This window comes from Bos taurus, chromosome 2 (assembly GCF_002263795.3).
Source record: "Bos taurus isolate L1 Dominette 01449 registration number 42190680 breed Hereford chromosome 2, ARS-UCD2.0, whole genome shotgun sequence".
NCBI classification, from domain to species: domain Eukaryota; kingdom Metazoa; phylum Chordata; class Mammalia; order Artiodactyla; family Bovidae; genus Bos; species Bos taurus.
This window is the reverse complement of record NC_037329.1, coordinates 87,960,116-87,984,774: the sequence shown is the minus strand read 5'-3', so window position 1 is coordinate 87,984,774 and position 24,659 is coordinate 87,960,116. Positions and strand designations below refer to the sequence as shown.

Below are 24,659 nucleotides of genomic sequence, written 5' to 3'. Positions count from 1 at the left end.
ACGTCTTCATGTTCTTAATATAATTGATATTTGTGTGTATGTGTGTGTGTTTCAGTGCCAAGAAGCTCAGTTATATTGGTTTGAGAAGATTTGTAAATATTTAATTTTTTCCATTTCCACTGCTTTCACCTGGTCCAGTCTACCATCCCTTTTCACCTAACGTGTTGCAACAGCCTCCAAACTGGCTTCTTTGCCTTTCCCTTCTGATCCATTTCAGCTCAAGATCCCAACACTTCCCCTGCCCCCAGTCCTCCACCCCCGCTCCCAGCCCAAGTGATAGCTTAAAAACAAAAACTGAATAATGCTATTCATCTGCCTAAAACTGTTCTCTGTTTTTTTTGTTGTTGTTGTTTAATTTAGAGTAAAATTCAAATACTCACTGTGACCTGCAAAACTCTATCTAATCTGTCCTGGCCTCCATCCTTTACCACTTATTCTTCCCATTTCTGCTCCCAGCCACATGGGCCTTCTTTAAGTAAGCCTAAGCCATATCTTTCCTGCTTCATCACCATATACATTCTTTCCCTCACGTTTGCTCAGTACCCTATTTTTCATCACACCTTGATGAAAACTTGCCTTTTATTTCTTGAGCCATTTTCCCTATCTGATTATTATTTCTTATACCATCCTGTTACTTTGTGCTTCCGTTCAGTTCAGTTCAGTTGCTCAGTCGTGTCTGACTGTTTGCGACCCCATGAATCTCAGCCCGCCAGGCCTCCCTGTCCATCACCATCTCCTGGAGTTCACTCAGACTCACGTCCATCGAGTCAGTGATGCCATCCAGCCATCTCATCCTCTGTTGTCCCCTTTTCCTCCTGCCCCCAATCCCTCAGAGCAGCAGAGTCTTTTCCAATGAGTCAACTCTTCGCATGAGGTGGCCAAAGTACTGGAGTTTCAGCCTTAGCATCATTCCTTCCAAAGAAATCCCAGGGCTGATCTCCTTCAGAATGGACTGGTTGGATCTCCTTGCAGTCCAAGGGACTCTCAAGAGTCTTCTCATACACCACAGTTCAAAGGCATCAATTCTTCGGCTCTCAGCCTTCTTCACAGTCCAACTCTCGCATCCATACATGACCACTGGAAAAACCATAGCCTTGACTAGACGGACCTTTGTTGGCAAAGTAATGTCTCTGCTTTTCAATATGCTATCTAAGTTGGTCATAACTTTCCCTTCAAGGACTAAGCGTCTTTTAATTTCATGGCTGCAGTCACCATCTTCAGTGATTTTTGGAGCCCCCCAAAATAAAGTCTGACACTGTTTCCACTGTTTCCCCATCTATTTCCCATGAAGTGATGGGACAAGATGCCACGATCTTCGTTTTCTGAATGTTGAGCTTTAAGCCAACTTTTTCACTCTCCTCTTTCACTTTCATCAAGAGGCTTTTTAGTTCCTCTTCACTTTCTGCCATAAGGGTGGTGTCATCTGCATATCTGAGGTTATTGATATTTCTTCCGGCAATCTTGATTCCAGCTTGTGCTTCTTCCAGCCCAGAATTTCTCATGATGTACTCTGCATATAAGTTAAATAAGCAAGGTGACAATATACAACCTTGATGTACTCCTTTTCCTATTTGGAACCAGTCTGTTGTTCTATGTCCAGTTCTAACTGTTGCTTCCTGACCTGCATATAGGTTTCTCAAGAGTCAGGTCAGGTGGTCTGGTATTCCTATCTCTTTCAGAATTTTCCACAGTTTATTGTGATCCACACAGTCAAAGGCTTTGGCATAGTCAATAAAGCAGAAATAGATGTTTTTCTGGAACTCTCTTGCTTTTTCGATGATCCAGCAGATGCTGGCAATTTGATCTCTGGTTCCTCTGCCTTTTCTAAAACCAGCTTGAACATCTGGAAGTTCATGGTTCACATATTGCTGAAGCCTGGCTGCTGCTGCTGCTGCTGCTGCTAAGTCGCGTCAGTCGTGTCCGACTCTCTGTGACCCCGTAGACGGCAGCCCACCAGGCTCCCCCGTCCCTGGGATTCTCCAGGCAAGAACACTGGAGTGGGTTGCCATTTCTTTCTCCAATGCATGAAAGTGAAAAGTGAAACCGAAGTCACTCATTTGTGCCCAACTCCTAGCAACCCCATGGACTGCAGCCTACCAGGCTCCTCCATCCATGGGATTTTCCAGGCAAGAGTACTGGAGTGGGGTGCCAAGCCTTAACAGTTGTTAAATATTTAATACTGTCTTTGCTTATTGGTTAGACCTAATAGATTTAAATTTCATGACTGTAGGCACCATGCCTCGGAGAAGGCAATGGCACCCCACTCCAGTACTCTTGCCTGAAAAATCCCATGGACAGAGGAGCCTGGTAGGCTGCCATCCATGGGGTCACGAAGAGTCGGACACAACTGAGCGACTTCACTTTCACTTTTCACTTTCATGCATTGGAGAAGGAAATGGCAACACACTCCAGTGTTCTTGCCTGGAGAATCCCAGGGACAGGGGAGCCTGGTGGGCTGCCATCTATGGGGTCACACAGAGTTGGACACGATTGAAGTGACTTAGCAGCAGCAGCAGTAGCAGGCACTATGGCTATCTTGGTGACTGCTTTGTGCTTCTGTTCTAGTACTTTGGTAAACACTCCATAAATGTTTAAACACATAAGTGAAAAAATTTAATGCTGCATTGGAAGAGAATATTAACTTTTTAATGTTCACCAGTGATATATATTTTTTTGGGTCTAATGAAATACAACTGATTCAGTTCATTGAATCAGTCCTATATCCCTCTACCTCTTTTTGTTTGCATACGTATATTATTTTTAATTCTAACTGACTGGTTTATTAAATGTGACCAATTTAAGTTTAAATACTCTATTAGAGATTTATTTTCTCTCAAGTGCTTATCATGGGTACATAAAATAGAAAGATTTAGGCAACATAATATTGTGGAAGGGATCTTGATATAATGGAAAGAATGTGGGCTTTGGAGTCATAAAAACTTGACTTTAAGTAGTATTTATGGTGTTTGTTAGTAATCTTGGGAAACTACTTAACTTTTTTGTCCCCTGGTGTTCTCATCTGCAAAATGTGATGATAAGTGAATATGGAAGTGTTAATCACTTGAGTTGTATACAACTTGTGACCCCATAGGCTGTAGCCTGCCAGGTTCCTCTGTCCATGGAATTCTCCAGGTAAGAATACTGGACTGGGTTCTCCAAGGGATCATCCTGACCCAGGGACTAAACCCACATCTCTTGCATTGCAGGCAGATTCTTTACCCTCTGAGCCACCAGGGAATCCTATGTGATGATAACATATACTTTATTGATTCGTTGAGAAGATTGAAGGAAGTAATATATGTTAAACCTTAGCCCTGTGCTTTCTACAAAATAAACACTTAATTCATTATATTATTATTATATCATTATTATTAGGAGCTATGTGCCTTTAAATGGCTTAATCTTTTCCTGCTGCTGCTGCTAAGTCACTTCAGTCGTGTCCGACTCTGTGTGACCCCATAGATGGCAGCCCACCAGGCTCCCCCGTCCCTGGGATTCTCCAGGCAAAAACACTGGAGTGGGTTGCCATTTCCTTCTCCAATGCATGAAAGTGAAAAGTGAAAGTGAAGTCTCTCAGTCATGTCCGACTCTTAGCGACCCCATGGACTGCAGCCCACCAGGCTCCTCTGTCCATGGGATTTTCCAGGCAAGAGTACTGGAGTGGGGTGCCATTGCCTTCTCCGCTTTTCCTGCTACTATTTCTTAATCTGTAAAATGAGGATGTGTGCATGCTAAGTCACTTCAGTCATGTCTGAGTCTTTGGGACCCCATGGACTGTAGCCCACCAGGCTCCTCTTTCATGGGATTCTCCAGGCAAGAATAGTGGAGTGGGTTGCCATGCCCTCCTCCAGGGCATCTTCCTGACCCCGGGATCAGACCCACATCTCTTATGTCTCCTGCATTGGCAGGTGAGTTCTTTACCACTGGCACCATCTGGGAATCCCAAAATGGGGATAATTCTTACTTTATGGAAATAACTTGAGGATTAAATAATATAATGTATGAATGTATTGATGTAAGGCATCTAGAGCATTTCTACTTGACTCATAATTGACCCTCAATCAACGAATAAAGGTGGTTGATAAAAAAAGACTTGGGATTAAGTTACTTGGTGGGGATTGAGAGTCTTTAAATTTCATTGATTCATTTAGCACCTATTTATTGGATGTCTGTTTTGTGCAAGGTACTTAGCTCAATGCTAAGCTACAAGGATGACTAAGATGAAGCTCCATGGAGTAGGCTACAGTTTAGTGGGGAAAGAGAATATTACATGAATTATTTAATAATTTACCTCATAAATAAATACCAGCATAGTGAGATTCATTATCTTGCGGGTAATAGGAAAAGTGCTATTCTATCTTGGGATATTGTTGGAGTTGGATTTTAAAGGCTAAAGAGGAGTCCTCCAAAAGGGCAAGAGGTGCCATGATATGGGGGGCTTCCCAGGTGGCTCAGTGGTAAAGAATCCACCTGCCATTGCATGAGACACAGATTCTATCCCTGAGTTGGGAAGATCCCCTGAAGGAGAAAATGGTAACCCACTCCAGTATTCTTGCCTGGGAAAGCTCATGGACAGAGGATCCTGGTAGGGTATAGTCCATGGGGTTGCAAGGAGTCATACATGACTTAGTGACTAAAGCATGCAGGTGCACCATGATATAGGGAAAAAATATCAACTATGGAGTCAGGCAAACATGGCTTCCAGTCTCTGCCATTTAACATCTTTGTGATGTTAGGCAAGTTATTTGAAAGTGAAAATGAAAGTTGCCTAGTCGTGTCCAACTTTTTGTGACCCCCATGGACTATACAGTCCATGAAATTCTCCAGGCCAGAATACTGGAGTGGATAGCCTTTCCCTTCTCCAGGGGATCTTCCCAACCCTGGGATCGAACCCAGGTCTTCTGCATTGCAGGTGGATTCTTAACCAGCTGAGTCACAAGGGAAGCCTAAGAATACTGGAGTGGGTAGCCTATCCTTTCTCCAGTGGATCTTCCTGATCCAGGAATTGAACCGGGGTCTCCTGCATTGCAGGTGGATTCTTTACCAACTGAGCTATGAGGGAAGTCTTATATTAAGCAAGTTGTTTAGCTTATTATAAATTGGAGCCTCTCATGTCTATGTCATAGGATTTTTGTGAAAATTAATACAGAGAGAAAGTGTTCAGCTCATAGTAAGTACTTATATATGTGGGTTTTTGCAATCACCTGGAATTTTGTCCTCCAGATACAGGAAATGGCAAGATGACCTCCACTCCCATGAGTCCATAGTTGGATGTCTTTACCTGGTCAAATATGAATTTTTTTCACTTGGTTAAACCTTTTTTTTTTTTTTTTAATTTTTGTTTTTAAAAGTTCAAAGACTGGCTATTCATCACCACTTCAAACTCAGTTTGTTAGAACACTTGGCTCTTTAGGAGTTTCACTATCACTCGCTATTCAAGAAAATGTTGTCTTCCTTCTTCCAGATTTCTAAATAAGAAATCAATCATTTAAAGCTCTTTGTCACCCTACTTACTCTTTGTAACTTCAGTAACAATTGGCAGCTTGTATGTGGTTAGCAGTTTAGAATTTACAGAGAACCTGAACTCATGTTACTTCATTTAATGCTCTCAACCTTTGATGAAGGCCATTATGGTCTTATTTACAGAGAGGCACAGAGAGGCACAGAGAGATAAGTGACTTGGTCTTCTGATTCTAATCCAGTACTTCTAACTTGATACCACACCTGTCTTTCTGTAGTTTGCCTGTCTTCAGAGCTTGTCATTTCTTCCAAGGTTGCTAGCATTCATTCTCTTTTTCCCTTTAGGCTGCAGAAGTCTTGTTTAGTTCTGTATGACCCTGGATTATGCAGCATCCTCTTCTGACCTAGATTTTGGAGCCCTAGGGAAGCTTGTGTCTGCTTTTTGTTGATATTGATAGATTGGTATTTCTCTATCATTTCTTGATGTTGTCCAGTGGCTTCTTATTGCCCTGTGAAGCAACTTCAGGACCCTCTTATCTTCTCCCTCAAAACTACCAGTCCTTCTTTACTTCTTGACCATCCTTCCACCATCTTGTTGAGATATGGAATATACTTAAGTTGTAAATTCTTTGTGGTGGAGCTACTTTTCTTGTAACATCCTTGGGCTCCTCAGTACACTGCTAAGCAACTTTCTCCATGTTTTTTTAAAACAGAAACCAAATTTTTCCATGATGGCTTTCTCTTGGGACTCCCATGTCTACATGAACTCCATTAAAAAATTATCTCATACACTTACCTTTATGAGTTTCTTCTTTTCTAGATTTTGTGTGGCTTACGTTACCATTCATTATTGCTGAGTTATTTTTCAGAGTCACTCAGTCTTGAACTGAATGACTTAGATTATAAATTCTTAGCATATAAAGAGCACTGTTACTTTAAATTATTCTATGAGCAGCAGAAGCTAGTGTTGAGATGATAATGGTGATACTTACTAAAATGTTTTTCTCTGTTAGATCATAGGTTTACAAATAATTATTAGACTTGGAATCTCTGCTAGCTGCAGCTTGTTTGCCACATTCAGGGTATATTTCAACTTAGCACATCTTTACTAAATATAAAAACACTAAGTTCAAATTCAAACTGATTTAAAATTATACTGTAAGATGTGAAGATCATTACAAGATATGACATATTTTTTTAAGCATTTGTGATCCCTGCCCACTCCTTTTCCTAGCACCTTTTATTTTGTTATCTTTGCTTTAGTAAATAGTCATTCAGGAAGATGGTTTGTACAAAAAGAATGAAAATAAAGGCATGAAGGAAAATGTATGCACTACCATTTCCTTGTCTCTCCCTCTGAGATTTTATGTATGCTCAGCTTCAAAAACCAGTTTAAAAATAAAAAAGATGAGGGCGGTTGCAATCTGCTCCATTTTATGCAGATTAGGTATGGCCCTCAGGCACCTGCCAAATTGTTAATATGGCCTTCTAGTTGGGTCTGATTAGTGTGAACCCAGATCTTTTTCTCCATTGAAATAGAAATGAATTTGCTGGGAATAAGCTAGCAGCAGAGTTGATGTTGTCACTCATAACCATGGTCAGGTTATACTTGGCCAGTTTCTCGGTGTAGATGAAGCGGACTGGCCTGGGCGTTTCTGGTTTCCTTCACTTCCACTGGGTTTCTACTCCCTGGGAACTTTGTTTCTTTTGTGCTGTCATGACTTTGAAAAGTCATTTTCCTCTGCATTCCAAATGTGAAATATTATAGTCTTTTTAAAAATTATTATTTGGTAAAACACATCTGTAGCCCTTATATTTGCAAAAGCAAATGCCTTAGATTGTCTAGAATGGATGTTTGTTTAAGGATACTCACTCTGGGCAATTGAGTTTTGGGATTATTGCAACAGTTATTTTCAGTGCCTCAGGGTAAAAGATTAATTATCTTCCCAAAAGATAATAGAGACAGCAAATATGGAAATATCACACATCTCTCATGACTCTATTAGAGTAGATTTTAAGAAAATATTTTGATACTGATGATTGCATTTTTGTGGGAAAAGAATAAAAGGTTTGCAAGACCAAATAGGGGCTGGAAGTTCAGGAAGAAAAAAACTGGAGTCCTATCTCCAGATTTGGGTGCATAACGAGTTTTAAAAAATAGTCAACTTTGTCAGTTGTCTAAACCAAGCCCATATTGAAAATTGCTGGATATTTAATGTGAGCAATATTTCCTTTGAAGTTATTTTATAACAAATTATTTTTTGCCAGTGGAGGAGCAAGAAACATACTAAATGGTTGACATAGTCTACATTGTCATGAATAGACCAGAGAGATAAATAGCTGTGTTCCAAATACCGCAATAAGTTCTTCACATGGGTTTGCTTCACATGGGATGGTTTATGGATGAATAAGGACTTTCCCAGGGGCTCAAAGGTAAAGAATCCACCTGCAATGTGGGAGCCTTAGGAGTTGCAGGTTCAATCCCTGAGTCAGGAAGATCCCCTGAAGCAGGGCCTGGTGATCCACTCCAGTATTATTGCCTGGAGAAGCCCATGGACAGAGGAGCCTGGCAGGCTACAGTCCATAGAATCACAAAAAGTCAGACACAACTGAAGCAACTTAGCATGCACACATGCATGGATGAATAAAAATTTTGTTTTTAAGGTCTCATTCTGGTTTATTGTAAGCATCATTACGTGTACCACTGAACCCAGTATTTTGAGTAATTAAGTGATTACCGTCAAGTAATTTAGTGGCAGGAACAAGAATTACAAAGTTCTTATTTCTAATTTCTTTATTTTACATGGAATAATGAAAATTGAATGCTAAAATTAATAGTCACATAGATGTGATTGGGGAAGAAATTTGCAATCATTTTTGGAGTCATAGTTCTTAGATATAATGATATGTCAGTAATATAGTAATATTGTGTGAGCTTTTTTTTTTTTTTTTGAGGCTGTAGTGAGTGCCAGTCATCAGGTGAGGCATTCAGATAAATGAGATATATAATCACTGATTGATTGCAGCTAGTTCTGAAATGTTTCCAAGTGTGTAAAAACCACAAATTGATAAATGTCCATGGGTATTTTAACTTAAGTAAATTTAATGAACTATGAATGTTATAGATAAGTGTTTTATCAGAACATAAAGTTATTCTTGTTGCTGATGCAAATTAATTTTAATGTAATATTGGATAACTTGGTTAACTGCCTTCTTCCAGTATAGCAGCCTAGCAATATCATGATAAACATGAAATAAATGTCCAGTTTATTGGTGAATCATTATAAAGTGAATATGACAATACACTGTTTTTCCTTTTTTTTGGGATGGGGGGAGCGGATCTTAGTTCCCTGACCAGGGATCAGATCCATGCCCCCTGCATTGGGAACAAAGAGTCTTAACCACTGGACTGTCAGGGAAGACCTGATAATATACTGCTGATCAAGTTAAAATGAACATAAAATAAAAATCTGGGCCTATACATGCTGTTTATCAGTGTAAAAGATTCAGTTCAGTTCAGTTCAGTCGCTCAGTCATGTCCGACTTTTGCGACCCTGTCGACTGCAGTATGACAGGCCTCCCTGTCCATCACCAACTCCCTGGGTTCACCCAAACTCATGTCCCTTGAGTCAGTGATGCCATCCAACCGTCTCATCCTCTGTCGTCCCCTTCTCCTCCTGCCCTCAATCTTTCCCAGCATCAGGGTCTTTTCACATGAGTCAGCTTTTTGCATCAGGTGGCCGAAGTATTGGAGTTTCAGCTTTAACATCAGTCCTTCCAGTGAACACCCAGGACTGATATCCTTTAGGATGGACTGGTTGAATCTCCTTGCAGTCCAAGGGTCTCTCAAGAGTCTTCTCTAACACCATAATTCGAAAGCATCAATTCTTTGGCACTCAGCTTTCTTTACAGTCCAACTCTCACATCCATACATGACTACTGAAAAAACCATAGCCAAGATTAGACATGAGGAAAATCAGTCTTGTAGTGAATATTTTTTATGTTCCTCCCATATATTATAGAATATACATGTTAAAACAACAAAATAAGATAGATAAAAACTGAAATACAGTGATCTTTTTTTTTTCACATTTGACTTAGTGACCTATGTTTTTAAGATTTGTGACTTTCCTTCCTTTTAGAGATGGGAAGTTGATGGCGACCTGATATTAGAATTAAAATGAAACACCACTCAAGTTGTTTTGAGAATGATTGAATTAAAAATCCACTTAATATCCTAGTCCCTTGTTTCTAAGGGAACACAACAGAAATTTACAGTACTAACTCTCATATAATCCTTGTCTTCTCCTTGTCTTCCTTACCAGCTTTTATTTTTTAATGCCCTGAATAAAAATAAAACTATTTACCTTTTGTGGGTCTTGTATATCAATGATTCCTAGGAAATATCATAGTATTTATAATTAGATAATTTAGAAACTTCAGCACCTTGCTGTTAATTTTCAGAATAATACTTCCTGAATTAGATTTATTTACTTAGGTGGTTTATTTACTTATGCTAGGGGCTTAGTTCATGTACAAAACCATCTTTAAGAAGAGGAAATCACTTATTTGTGGAGGCATATCAGCATTATATTTCTTCTGTTTGTCCTATGGAGATGCAAAATTGATCTGAGCATGTCTTTTCTAATAATTGTGTTATTGTCTTTAATTCACATAAAAGAATCCCTGGGGAAAGCCACTCTTAGCTAATAATTTTAATGTAAAGGAAATTATGAAAACAAGTATATTTATTCAGGTAGTAGTCCATTAGGAGTCTGTAGGCAGCAGCTTTTGTTATTTTAGTAAGAAGTGCAGTTGGCAGAATGATAATCAGTTAAAAAAATCCTGATTGAGCCATGTTCCCTTTTTTGGTTGATATGAAAGCCATTGTTTTGCTCACCAACTGGCAGACCTTCAATTATCCTGAATTTAGAAGTTGTTTACTATACTTTGAAAGTTTAAAAATGAGCCCTCCCTGAGAAACAAAAAGCTGGGTGCTTGCCATTTTTTTAAAAAGAAAAGTAGAATTTTAATGAAAGAAAAATCAATCCACCAATTCAATGTTGAGTTTATTTTCACAGTTTTGAAGGCTTGCTGTGTCTTAAAAATGACAGTAATCAAAGCCACCATTATTAGGCCTCCAAAGTATTTGGGCAGTATTTTGATTTAGGGTGTCAGAGCTGCAAGGGGGAGACCATCAGTAAGTCTCTGGGAGTGGATGGATTCCTTGAGAAGATTTGGTTTGAGGGTTTCAACCCCTCAGGGCTTTCTCTGTGGCTTCAGTAGCTGTCTAGAATATCTTGTCTTCCTGGCTGTCCAGGGTGCTAAGAGTACGGGGGCTCAATTCTCTATGTGTTGGGGGTTAACAGAGAGCCAAGGGATGGAGTCTGGGTAGAAAACGTCAATTAAACCTAACAGGTGAGCTAGTTCTGCCCATGGCATGGCACAGTGGCAGGCCCCTTCCCTTTACCCTTTCCCTCCCTCCTTCCCCGCTCCCTCCTTCCAGTCCCCTCTCTCCTTTCATCTCCTTCCTCCCTTCCCCTCCTTCCCTTCTCCATTAGTTCATGTACAAATACATCTTTAAGGAGAGGAAATTACTTAATTCTCCTGTCTCCCCCTTTCCTTCCTTCCTTCCCTCTCCTTCCTTCTCCCTTTCCATCTTTTCTTCCTCCCTGCACCCTGTTCCATCTTCCCTTTCCCTACCCCATTTAGCTTTCTTCCTTTTTCCTCCCCTCCTTCCCCATCCATTGTCCTTCCTTCCCTCCTCCTGCCTCCCTCTTCCTTCTCACTTCCTTCTGTCCTTCCCTCTCATATCTTTGTGCCTCTACCATCTGCCAGGAGCTGTGCTATTGTGGAGCTTGCAGTCCAGTGAGGAATAGAGACGATAAGTATTTACAGGTCCAGAGGGCCTCTGGGATGCTTTGCAGCAGAGGGTGCGGGTGAAATACAGTTCCTGATATCTCTCAGATTTCGGCCACAACAAAGATCGAGGATGCCGCATGCCACAGATAACGCTCTGAGCAGCCAAATGAATAAATAAGTAATCTTTTTTTTTTAAAGATGGTAAGATGGAGGCTCAAGGAAATTAAGTGACTTGCCTCAGTCACCGAGAGGACAGTTTCCAAGCCCAGGCTCTGTTGACTATATCAGGTGACTTGCCATATTGGCCGGTGACATTTTAGGAGATTCACGTTTTTACTTAAGTAAAAACACTCTAAAAAAATGTAATGCTTACCTCTTTTATGGTAACTCACAATTCATGAATGCCAGCATATGTTTATACAGCACTTTATAATTTTCAGTGCCATTTAGCTCATGTTATTATAATTACCATTTTGTGAGTCAGGCAAGGGATTTTTCATTGGTGGTGATTTTATTCTGGTTTTGCTTTTAAATCCCCATTTTATAGAAGAAAAAAAGAGGTGTCCAGAGAGGTTAAGTGAGTTGTTCATAGATGCAGAGCTACAGCCAACAAATGGCAGCTCAGGACCAGACCTGGATATCCTGCTTCCCAGTTTGCCCTCTCTCAGAAAAGTGTCTTTCTTGTTTGTCATGCACACCCTGTATTTTAGGCATCCTTGTGCTTACAGGGCTGTAGTTGGGGTTGTATGAAACAGTTAAACTGGCACTGCCCTTGCCTTCTGGCAGCACATAATCAAAGTAAAGTAAAAAGTTTTTGGAGTTTATGCCTATACAGGAAACTGTTTTCTTCTGTTAATATTACCTCTTCATCCCAGGGGTGGGGGAGCCTGGTGGGCTGCCGTCTATGGGGTCGCACAGAGTTGGACATGACTGAAGTGACTTAGCAGCAGCAGCCCATGCCAAATCCTGCAAACTTAAGGAGAACTGTAACTTCATTACAAATGTACTCCTAACCCTATTTTCCTTCTCACACTCCAGCACTTTCTCCTTTCTCTTTAACATTTGCTGAAGTGAAGTGAAGTCGTTCAGTCGTGTCTGACTCTTTGCAACCCCATGGACTGTAGCCTACCAGGCTCCTCCCTCCATGGGATACTCCAGGCAAGAGTACTGCTGCTGCTGCTGTTAAGTCGCTTCAGTCATGTCCGACTCTGTGCGATCCCATAGACGGCGGCCCACCAGGCTCCCCCGTCCCTGGGATTCTCCAGGCAAGAATACTGGAGTGGGTTGCCATTTCCTTCTCCAATGCATGAAAGTGAAAAGTGAAAGTGAAGTCGCTCAGTCGTGTCCGACTCTTCTCGACCCCATGGACTGCAGCCTACCAGGCTCCTCCATCCATGGGATTTTCCAGGCAAGAGTACTGGAGTGGGGTGCCATTGCCTTCTCCAAGGCAAGAGTACTAGTGAGTTGGAAAAAAGGAATCTGTGAATCTCTTGGCCTCCTGCCCTTCTTTTGAGGAGGATCAGTAGCTTGATCTTTTCCATGCTCTAGCTTCTTATTTTTACCCGACACCTGGGCTGTGCTTCCCAAACATGGCTCATTCCCAGCGCTTACAAAGATCTACCCTGGAGCTTCTGTTCTGCAAGCCCGGGTAGGCTTGCTGCTACCACAGCTGCTCTCAGGATGACCTTGATCTTGAATGCTTTAGCTATTTGCTTAATATGACCACTCTCAATAGCACAATCTTTACTAAACTACAACTTTCTGGGAATGGGGAGGGAAAAAAAATCCATTTCTGGTCTTCCTCTACTCTTCAGATCATCTGTAACTGTTCAGCCCAGCTACCATGGGATAACCAGACTTCCTGTCAGGAATAAATGCTAAATCTCTGCCATGGTTCAGTTGCCTGTTGATTCCTATGGCATTTTTCTGATGTGGTTGAATATTTAACGCGGCTCAAATAGAACATTTTCATGATTCATCAAGTATGTTGTGACTGTAGATCTACCTGCTATTCAGTTCAAGAAACTGTTACCTACTGAGAGCACACCTCATACGTGCTAGGTCTTTGACTTCTTTGTTATAGCCATTAGAATGGTAGTGCCATATTTAAAAGTTCGGTGTGCCACTTTTATGTATGACATTTCCAAAAGATGGAAATCAAGGTACCGTCAGAACTTCTTTGAATATAAAATATCTGAAACCAGAAAGCCATGTACATTTTTAGATTTAACAGTAGAATATATGTGAAGATGTACTGAAAGTAAAAATTATTAAAATGTTCTTAAAGAACCCCCCAGGAATTTAAACCAAAGAAAAAACCTCCAAACTAGTTGCCATTTTGTAATCGTTAGAGCCATATTTGCTTCCATGTCTTGTAGTTTCTTAACAAATTACTGTGAAATCAGGTTAGTTGGAACATGAATAAATGTAGAACATAAATGAGTATACTTTTGCCTTCCTATTATGTGGCAACGTTTTCTTTGATAATCAATATGCCCTCATAATACTGCCCTTAAAATCAGATATTATGTAACTTTAAATTATAGGAAACAGAATATGCCTGAAGGACAATTCCGGAATATATAATTGGGAGCATACAGTCTATAGAATTTCCAAGGGTGTTGAGCTCAGTGACATGGTACCTGGAAAACTGGGTCCTCAGTAAAACTTGTTGCAACATTTGAGCTTCTATCAGAAAAGAATACATGTAATAAATTAAGATGGGGAGTATGTTCATAATGGTATTCTTAGATCTTCAGTGGGTAGACTTCTTACCCCAGAGGATGCAGAAACACCAGCTAAACAAAATTTATGAATAGCATCTGCTAGAATATAGCCAAACATGTTTAAAAGAATATATACATTTTCCCCTGTGTCTTTGATTATTGAAGATACTTTAGGAGGACAAACACTAGGGAAAAATCTCTTTATGCAAATATATTTTTGAATAGAAAGGAGGAGAAGTTTGTTTGTGTTACCTGCCAAAATTAATCATTTGATTCTGAACTCTTTCAGGTAATGATTAAACTGAGAACAATAATAAGAAAATATATACCAAATGAAATAATTTTATTCAGTGGCAGAAGCTCAGAACTGATCCCAAATAATTTCTCATAACGCTTTTCTTTCTCATTTGTCCTATTCCCCATGTAATAGTTTTAAATGGCATTCTTATGAAATAAATAACTAAACACCAACCATATTTTTTTCATATCCTGACCAATATTTTGGCTGTTTTTCAGAAGAATCGGAATTTTGAAAATTAAATAAAGGTTTCTAAAATACCAACTTCAGAAAGTTTTATTTAATTTGCGGAATAATTTTCTTCTCTCTGTCTGTTTTTTTTTTTTCATAGGGTCTTTATTAATTTAGTCTAGTTACTTAGTGCTTATATTAAATAATCTAATAAAAGTCAGGGTTATAGCATAACGTTTCCCAAATGTGAAGCAGCATCTATTACATGAGACAAAATCTTTATGCTGCAAAATGTAAAAACCATGTATAGAATTACAAGGCACGAAATGGTACTATATGTATTTTCTAAAGTAGAACATTTTTGTAATGTAAGGGGGTAGTCAGCTCAAGAAAAGATTGGCAGACAGCTCTGTATCACTGTCGTTTGTTCAGAAATATGAATTTGCTCTAAAAATTCATATTTCAGGTTTTCAATACTAATAATATTCCTGATCATTTCTCTTTATACAGATATGATTTAAGATTAAAGTGAATGTTCTAAAGAGTAAAAACCTACCTTGTTTGTTTTTGTCAATAATATTTGAATTGTTACAGGCAGAGCTTTCTCTGTGAGTATGTTTGTGTGTGTATGTATTTTTAGATGAACTCATTTAACCAGTGCAGCCTCAGTATTTATTCTCAATTGCCAAAATATTTATTTTTGTCCTATATTTCCTTTTGTATTGTTATAAATTCAGGATTAAGTGTATTGTAGGTTCCCAGACAAGTATGTTCTGAGATTTCATTAATTTGTGTAAGTTGTAATGGTACTTGAAAAATGTAAGAAATGCTGGAAGAATGCTATTTCATTTACCATTTACTTTTACCTCAATGCAAGACATCTGAAATATGGATAGTCTTTAAAATCAAAGCTGAAAGTGTAGGAGAGTTTCACTAAGTTTTACTGGGGTACTGCTAAGCTATGTATTCAAAAGGAAAATGTGTGCATTTCAAAAACCATTTTTGTTTTGCCTTTTTTTCTCCTTCCTCATTGAAAAGTCATTCTTACCACAGGTTTAACAATAATAACTACAATTTATGCCTTTATGCTGCTACAATTTGATGATATACCACAGTCAGGCCACAGGTTAGAAACACAGGCTGAGTTATTATATGCTGCTGGGTAGTGATTTCCTGTGAACTGATTTATGGATAAATAATTCTATGTTCTTATTATATAGGATAGACAGTTTTTAATTTCTTTAACAAAGCTTAGCTGAACAACAGAAAATTACATGCTATAGCACAGGGACACAACCACTCTGAGGAGGATAAACAGATGCAGTCAATGTCATGAGTTCTCCTATTTTTAAAAGGGGCTTCATCAGCATTTGGTGTATTGTGGAAATAATACTGCCAACCAGAAGCCCCAGGGCTTAGTTACTCTGAGGCTGGGGTTTTGTATTGATACTCTTTTGCTGAGATCTTTTCAAGGAGTTATGAAATATGTAAACCTTAGCCTTTAGATATTAAAGCTAATGTTTCATTTTTTTCCCAGGCTGAATTTTCATTTTGTTTGAAAATTAATGGTAAAATGTACCTGGAATAAAAGAAAATTATTCATCAAGCTGTTCTATAAGAATACAGCTGATATCTTGCTGGGTTTCTCTATCTGTCTCACCGATTGATTTGTAGGCTTTATTCTTCGATACACCAATATATATCTGTTTTATCAGCATCTATCTCTGTGCCACTGCAAACTGTGAGAATTATTCTCTTATGCTTTATAGGCGATCTGCTGCAGGTGTTCATGAAATAAACATTTCTTATATTTGAGGTACAGGGGGTAAAACTGTCATTTTGGTTTATTTTAAGAATGGTTTCACTTAGGTATGTGTTTAGCAATAATAAGCTACTCTACTCAACTGTGAGCTCCATAATTACAGGGATAATGTGTATTGGGTTATGTTTTCATCTTAGTGACTTATGCTGGAGACACAAAAGAAAAATTTGTTAAATGAACGAATACCTAGTGCTTAACATAAACCCTTTTGATGTTTTATTGATTATATTGTATTATCCTCAGAAGTGATCAACTTTCTAAAAATTTGAGTCAAATATTGATTAACTCTAATGTGTATTATCTCCACGCTTGTTTTCACATAGTTAAATAATACTAGTGATATGAATTATGCATTTACTGAGAAGAGTATTTGGTGTCTTTAAGACAGGTTATAAACTGATAAAAATAACAAATACAAATGAACACAAGCAAGTATTGATATTTCTTTTGTGATATATTCACTCTTTGGCAGAAACACGGCATTGAGAGAGTAAAAAACTGGTTTCCATGATTGCATGTTTTTAATTTTAGACAAAAATCGCTTCCATTCGCAACCTAATTTTATGTCACTAATGGGAAATTTACCTGCAATTGTATTTTGTTATTTGGTCTAAAGGCGTCATATGAAGAATGGATTGGTCCTCTGCATTTTAGTGAAAGATTTGTCTAGATATAAACAATTTTATTTATATTATGCTCAAGTCAATCATGTTAACATCTGTATGAATTTCAGCCCCCAAATAAAGGCCCATAATTTGCAACTCAAAGACCTTGAAACTGCATCTGTAATAGTCCTCAGCACCAGGCATTTTGTAAATGTGTGCAGGTGATAAATTCTTTGGAAATAGGAAAGATGATGTGGGAAATAGTGGTTATGTCTGAAATGGCACTGTTGAGGGAGATGATTTTTTTTCTCAGAGAAGCTGGCTTTTTAGGCCCTGACACCTGTTTGCTTATTGGTCTCATGTGTTCCTTTTTTAACATTAAATGTCAAGACCTTGCCCCATGTGTAACTGTGTGGTGGGGCACAGCATACACGGGCAGAGCTGAGTGGGAAGGGAATTAGTCCAGTAGGTAGAAAACTTGTCAGGTGAAGCCTGGAGCGTAGTCCTGGCCATCATCTACTGATGCCTTGAAAACTCACTCTTTTCTGTTCTTCACCTCATTTTCAGGTGTCACACTGACCCCGTGCTCTCCTCTGAGGATGAACTCTAATGGTTTGGGGGAAAAAAAACAAAACAAAACACTTTGTATACTGTAAAGTACTATAAAGGGATATTGTGATAAAATAAGCTCCTTCTGGGATACACAAACCAACCATGAGTATTTACTGTGCAGATACATAGAGAAAGGAGTTGCTTCAGGCTGGGTTGACCAGAGTTGGAATTATTCTTGGTACATAATTTGAAGAATGCATACAATTTCCAGAAGTGAAGGCATGGGATGAGTACTCCAGACAAAGTGAGAGTGTGATATATATTCAGAAAAGAATTGGGAATTGCCATTTATTGAGCATGTACTGTGTGCCTGGCTGGGTGTGTATGTCTGTCGTGGCTGTGTGTGTGTGTGTGTGTGTGTGTGCGTGCGTGCTCAGTCGCTTGGTTGTGTCCAGCTCTCTGTAGCCCCACGGACTGTAGCCTGCCAGGCTCCCCTGCCCATGGAATTTTCCAGGCAAGAATACTGGAATGGAGTGCTATTTCTTACCCCAGGGGATCTTCCCCACCTAGCGATCGAACTTGCATTGGCAGGCAGATTCTTTACCACTAGCGCCACCTGGATGTGTCTGCTGCTGCTACTGCTGCTAAGGCGCTTCAGTAGTGTCCAACTCTGTGCGACCCCAGAGACGGCAGCCCACCAGGCTTCCCCGTCCCTGGGATTCTCCAGGCAAGAACACTGGAGTGGGTTGCCATTTCCTTCTCCAATGCATCAAAGGGAAAAGTGAAAGTGAAGTCGCTCAGTCGTGTCCGACTCTAGCGACCCCATGGACTGCAGCCTGCCAGGCTCCGTCCATGGGATTTTCCCGGCGAAAGTATTGGAGTGGGGTGCCATTGGATGTGTCTAGTACTATCTAATCATCATGGCTGCTGCTGCTGCTGCTAAGTCACTTCAGTCGTGTCCGACTCTGTGCGACCCCATAGACGGCAGCCCCCCAGGCTCCCCCGTCCCTGGGATTCTCCAGGCAAGAACACTGGAGTGGGTTGCCATTTCCTTCTCCAGCGCATGAAAGGAAAAGTGAAAGTGAAGTCACTCAGTCATGTCTGACTCTTAGTGTAGTTTTTTGGTCTGGAGCTTTAAAACCTATTCATGGAGTATAAGCATTAGAAAGAATTTTGTATACTTACGCTGTTTATATTGAGATTTCTCCAACACTGTGAGTCAGATATCCCCTGTGGGTACATACCCTCTCTTCTTTCTTTGTCCTCCTTCACTGTACTGAAGCATTTCTTGGGGGTCTGTATCTCTCCTTAGAGGGAGTCAGGAAAAGGCTGTTATGATATAATTAGATTCACCTATCTGGATTATTTCAGCCCTTTTTTCTCCCCACAGAATACTTCCTTCTTTTAGTCCATCTGAATTCTAGTCTAGGTTTTTTCTTTTTTTTTAAATTATTGGAGTATAGTTGATTTACACTGGGGTTAGTTTGAGGTGTACAGCAAAGCAAGTCAATTATGCAAATCCCTCTACCCAGTATAGCTTCATTGTCCTGAAGTTTTGCTTTGATGGTGTTACATCTATACCCAAGAGCTTTCAAAGATCTACCTTATTCTCGTGTTTACTAGGCACTTACTCTGTGCCATCCGACGGCCACATTCTCATTCTCATTTTAAGCCTGGTGGCAACCCTAAAGAGCAGGCATTATTACTGTCCCCATCTTACAGACAGTGGAAACTGAGTCTTGAAAAGACTAACTGAACAACTTGCCCAAAGGCTCACAGCTGACAAGCAGAGGGGACTGGGCATGGACTCACCTCTGACCCCAGGCCTTGCTTATGACCTCTGACCCATACAGTGTGCTACTGAGTTGGGCATCCAGGCCTTCCAGAGTTGGAACCAAGCTCTTTCCAGTCTTCTCTTCTGATGTGCTTCACACTTGAACCTGTGTGGCTTGTAGGCTACTAAGATGAATTAGCACAGGGTATTTGAAGTGAATCTCTGATTTCCTAGTGAAGTTACTCAAGGTAACCCAGCCCTCATGAAAGGAGCTAAAAATAGATATCTGGGGTGAAGTTCTGATGGTGAAATTAAAGAGGTTCACTTTCAGTACATTTGATGGTACAAAAAAATGAGACACTGAGAGGTAAAGGGTTGTTGTACTGATTTTGTTAGTTTTAAAGTAGGAGAGATCTGAACCTACTTGTGGGTAAAAGGAAGGCGACACTGCAGAGCAAGGCTGTAAGAAATGAATAAGCAGGGGGGAGGGGCAAGGGAACAGGGATAAAAAGAGGGACACAATTGATGCATGCTTTTCCTTTGTGATTTAAAATAATGAGGGCCTTTTGTAGGCACTTGACTGAATTAAATATTAAATGATATTAAAGTCATCCTTGAGTAAATATTTTTGAAATTAATTATATTTGCCTTTTAGGGAGCATTACATGCATGATAAGACACTTCAGTTTGTCTCTGACTCTGTGCGACCCTGTGGACTGTAGCCTGCCAGACTCCTCTATCCATGGGATTCTTGTCCATGGCAAGAATACTGGAGTGGGTCGCCATTACCTCCTCCAGGGCATCTTTCCAACCCAGAGATTGAACCTGTGTCTCTTATATCTACTGCATTGCAGGCCAATTCTTTACCACTAGCTCTACCTGGGAAACCCTAGGAAGCATAAATGTGTCAAGATAATTACTGTAAATTGTTGGAATTAACGATATCCAGGCTCTGTACTGGCGCTTCTCTGGTGGTTCGGATGGTAAAGAATCCACCTGCCAATGCAGGAGACATGGGTTTGATCTGTGGGTCAGGAAGATTCCCTGGAGAAGGGAATGGCAACCCACTCTAGTATTTGTGCCTGGAGAATTCCATGGACAGAGGAGCCTGGCAGGCTACAGCCCATGGGGTCATAATGAGTTTGACATAACTGAGCAACTAACACATACAACAAAGCTCTGTACTAAGGGCTCTATATTCAGTCTCACAATATTTATGTGAGGTCAGTATTTTTATTGTTGCATTTTACAGATGAGAGGATTGAGGTACGGGGAAATGATGGAACTTGCTGTGGTTACATGGTTAGTAGGTAGAGGAGCCAGAATATGAGCAGCAGCCATTTGACTTGGAAGCTGGAGTTCTTTGTCATTATGGTGTCTGCTTCCCAATTTGATTTCCTCAGGCAAGGGGGGTGGGAGGCATGTTCAAGTGGGAGGGGACATGGGTAAATCTATGGCTGATTGATATTGATGTTTGGTAGAAACCAACACAGTACTATAAAGCAGTTATCCTTCAATTAAAAGTTAATTAATTAAAGAAAAAGAAAACCAATTCAATTTTCTCAATTAACACTTGATACCAGCCCAAGTAATATTTCTATTTGTTTTATACCAAGGAAGGAGGACTGTATCTCAGGAAGGTATTTCCAAAGAAGGTTAATACTTTAGACAAGACCTCGTTTGGAGGAAAGGCTTGTTAAGAAGAGTTGCTCCAAGTCCCTGCCAGGCTGGAAGAGAGCAGCTTCTGGACATGGTGGTCCTGGCACTTCTCGCACCTGCAAACTCTGGCAGGTAGTTAAGCAAAGAGCATGACTTCTAGGTGCAGGTTAGTCAATACGGTGTGAAAAAGAAAAAGCACACACCACTTCCCATTGCCTGAAAATAGCGTGTGTCAACAGCTCTCTTCCAAGATGTAGAAACCAACCTGTAGCAGCTGCTCTCTGTGCAGGCATTAAGTGGTGAAGACACCTGTATGGGTCTAATTCCAGCCCAAACAAGTCTCCTTCCGGCTCATCAAGGTAGGGAGAGAATTCATCTAAATGGAGATGAATAATTTCAATAGAGTGATTGTCTATCATTTCCGGTAGAGATTCCTCCCCCTCTACTTTTGTAAAAATTGAGGTATAATTAAACACAATAAAATACAGGCATATTAGGTGTTTGGTTACATGGATTTTAACAATTTTTATACCCATGCAACCACCAGCCAAAACTAGAAATCCCTTTTATGTCCCTTTCCAGTCATGACTCTGCTCTCTTGAGGTCAGCACATTCTGACCGCTCTTCTCATAGATGAGTCTTGCTTGTTCTTGTATTTTATATAAATGAGAGCATTAGGAGATATTCTGTTGTGTCTGGCTGCATTGTGGTATAAACTTGCAGCAGAACACTCCACAACAATAAAAAGAAATGAACAACAGCACACAATAGCATGCATGAATCACCTCTAGAGGTGTGTGTTAAAGTTTACAGAATTCGATGGCTTCATGTTACCTTTGTATTCTTAGTAACCAAATGACCCACACAGTTGTCTTCTACTTGTTTAGGAGTTGCTGGCTTTGTTTTTTCTCCCTCTAATCTCTTATAATAGAATACCACCTTTAGGAGATGGTCAGGTTATACTCAGGCTTCCCAGGTGGTGTTAGTGGTAAAGAACCCACCGGCCGGTGCGGGAAATACGCAAGAGAGTGGGTTCAATCCCTGGCTCAGGAAGATTCCCTGGAGGAGGGCTCAGCAACCACTTCAGTATTCTTGCCTGGAGAATCCCATGGACAGAGGAACCTGGCAGGCTCCAGTCCTTAGGGTTGCAAAGAGTCAGACACAACTGAAGCGACTTAGCATGCACACACAGGTTATACTCAACTTATGGGCTATCACGATAATGGATTTTTAAAGGGAATTTAAAACTGTGGAGTGGTTTTTTTTTTTTTTTTAAAGGAAATATGTTAGACATGTCCCATGGTATCTTTTTAGTACTTTCAAAAGTCAGAAGCAGTAAAGGAAGCAAGGAAGCAGACCTGGCCTCTGTGGATGGCTGTCCAGTGGGTGCTGGATGTTCATTTCATGACTACTCCATGCTGTGTGCTGTGCACTTTTCATTGTCATGAGAGAGAATGTTAGGAAAACTATCCCCACAAGAAAACAGCTTTTCTTGGCAAGTGAAATATGACTTAAGGAGCCAGAACTGGAGACATACGGTACTATGAATGAGAGCTGTGTTACTTTATTGGATCTGAGTCCAGGCACTATTTATACTGCAGCATATTCAGCACCAGATTGTTAAATCTTAATACTGAAACAGTGCATCATTTTAATATTTTTGTTCTGTTTATTCCCTGTTTTCAAGCATTATGTCAAGCATTGCGCATTCATTGATTTCATCTTGGACAGGACATGCCCTGACCAGAAAGTTCATTTCCTATGATTGGAATTTTGCCCCATAGCTATAAAGCAGCATCTTGTGAAGCTTTTAAAGGTTTACTTGGGTATACAGGTGTTATCTCTCTTTGATGATAAAATATATTTTTTGAAAGAACAATGTAGCTGGAACTCACCTGTGTTGCCAATAATAAAAATAAAAATGCTGTTCCTCGTCTATCACTGAAGCATGGCTGTGTGGGATGTGTGGCAGTTTTTGACATCTAGGGGACCTTTGGATTTTTTTGTAGCATACAAATAAAATGTTTGTTTCTCTGTGTTGTTTGTGAAATGGGTTTCTCTTTATATTTTGTTATCAGTGTATGGGTGCCCTGTGCTCCAGATAAGGTCCATCTGGTGAATAGCCTAGCATTTTCATCATGCCTTGCTGAAGCTGTCCTGTGAATCTGTCCAGGTCTGACCAGGATTTTTATTCTCTCCATTGTCACGAGTGTTTACCATATGTAGCACAGGGGAAGGGTACCACTGTCACTGTAAAAAAGGCTGAGGAACTATCAAAGGGGTAAAAAAAGGAAGTTGAAGGCATCTCTGCTGTTTCTGATCTGTGGTCAGTCATTGTGCTATGGAACACAAGCCCTCCGCCTGGTGAAATGTGAATTTAGAAGTGAATTCTCATTGCTTCTTCAGCTCCAAATGCTATTCACACTGGGGTTCGCACCACAACCAGGATGTGACTGTGTGTGTGCTGAGCCCACACACAGGAATTTTCTTGTACAATTCAAAACTGAATCTTATATTTACTTAAGACTTGCTTTTTTTTTTTTTTTTTTTGTCTATGAAATCAGCAGTTCGGTATATTTAGCATCAGTCTTAAGTTAGACTGTGAAATAAGACTTTGGGGGAAGGAAGTGTCCGTATGGTTTTCTAAGTAATTTAAGAAACAGGAAAACATAAAAAAAACTGATTGTCCGTGATTAAACCTCATCCTTTCATTCTCATCTTCCTGTATAGTTAACTCAATTGTCAGCCAGAGAGAAATAGGCTATTGCACGGGGTTGTCAAATATCTGAGTGGGCCTTGAATGTTGGCTATTGGATGACCTGCTTAACATTGAACAAACAATGGGAGGGTTTAATAAATAGCAGCTATGTGTTTATTATGTTTTTCTTCCCTGTGCAGGAATAATCAAGCTGGGGAGGTGGAACCCTCTCCCCCTCAGTTACGTGACAGATGCACCTGACGCGACAGTGGCCGACATGCTGCAAGATGTCTATCACGTCGTGACGTTGAAAATCCAATTACAAAGGTGGGTGTCTCTGAACATCTGCCCTTCCTTACTCTTGGAGCTGCTCCGTCGATCATAGACTCGCTGCAGAGATCAGCTCATCCTGCCTTTGTTAATTTCTTGACATTGGATGAAATGAAAAGAGAAAAAAAAGAAGAGGAGGGGAAGGGGGCCCTTCACCAGGCATCTTTATAGTCCACATTCCAACTGTTTTATGTTTTGTTTTCAGAAGCAGTGAAGTGGTAACTTAGGGGAAGCTTGATAAATCATTAAAAATCTGCAGCCCATAAAGGGGCACTTTCCAAAGCCCCTAATTTAATGAGTCCTCTGGTTAAATGCTTAGTACATAATACTTGAAGAATCAACACCTCTGCTGTTTCAGGCTTGTGTTTGAGGGGTGGGTTGGGTGCCTGAGTAGCCTGCTTACCCAGAGGGCGCTGGCACTGGACTTTGCTTTCCTCTTTGGTAGCCTGCAGAAGTTCTGGGAATGGTTCCTTTTTTTCAGATACAGCACTCAAGACAAAGCATACCGTTAAAGAATCTAGAGGTTCTCTGCCATACCTTGTGTTGTAAAGTGCCTGCAAGTTATATCCCTTATATTGTCCTTTCCTCTATAGGTTTTGAATTTACCCCCTTTCAGAGAATTTGCACTTTAATAGGGACCTACCATTCCTGTCCTTGTCTAGGAATACTTTAATGTCTTTAGTTATTTTTTGGTTAGGTAAG

At 40.1% G+C, this 24,659-nt stretch overlaps 1 protein-coding gene across 2 annotated transcripts in view; it reads left to right on the top strand.

The window, feature by feature from the left end:
* Positions 1–24,659, top strand: part of SATB2 (SATB homeobox 2) — a 198,797-nt gene that overhangs the window by 54,957 nt on the left and 119,181 nt on the right. For both annotated transcript variants that reach the window (XM_059876300.1, NM_001206070.1), the window contains exon 3: positions 23,828–23,954. In XM_059876300.1, the coding sequence (XP_059732283.1) occupies positions 23,828–23,954 (127 nt within the window). The remainder of the gene's footprint in view (positions 1–23,827; positions 23,955–24,659) is intronic.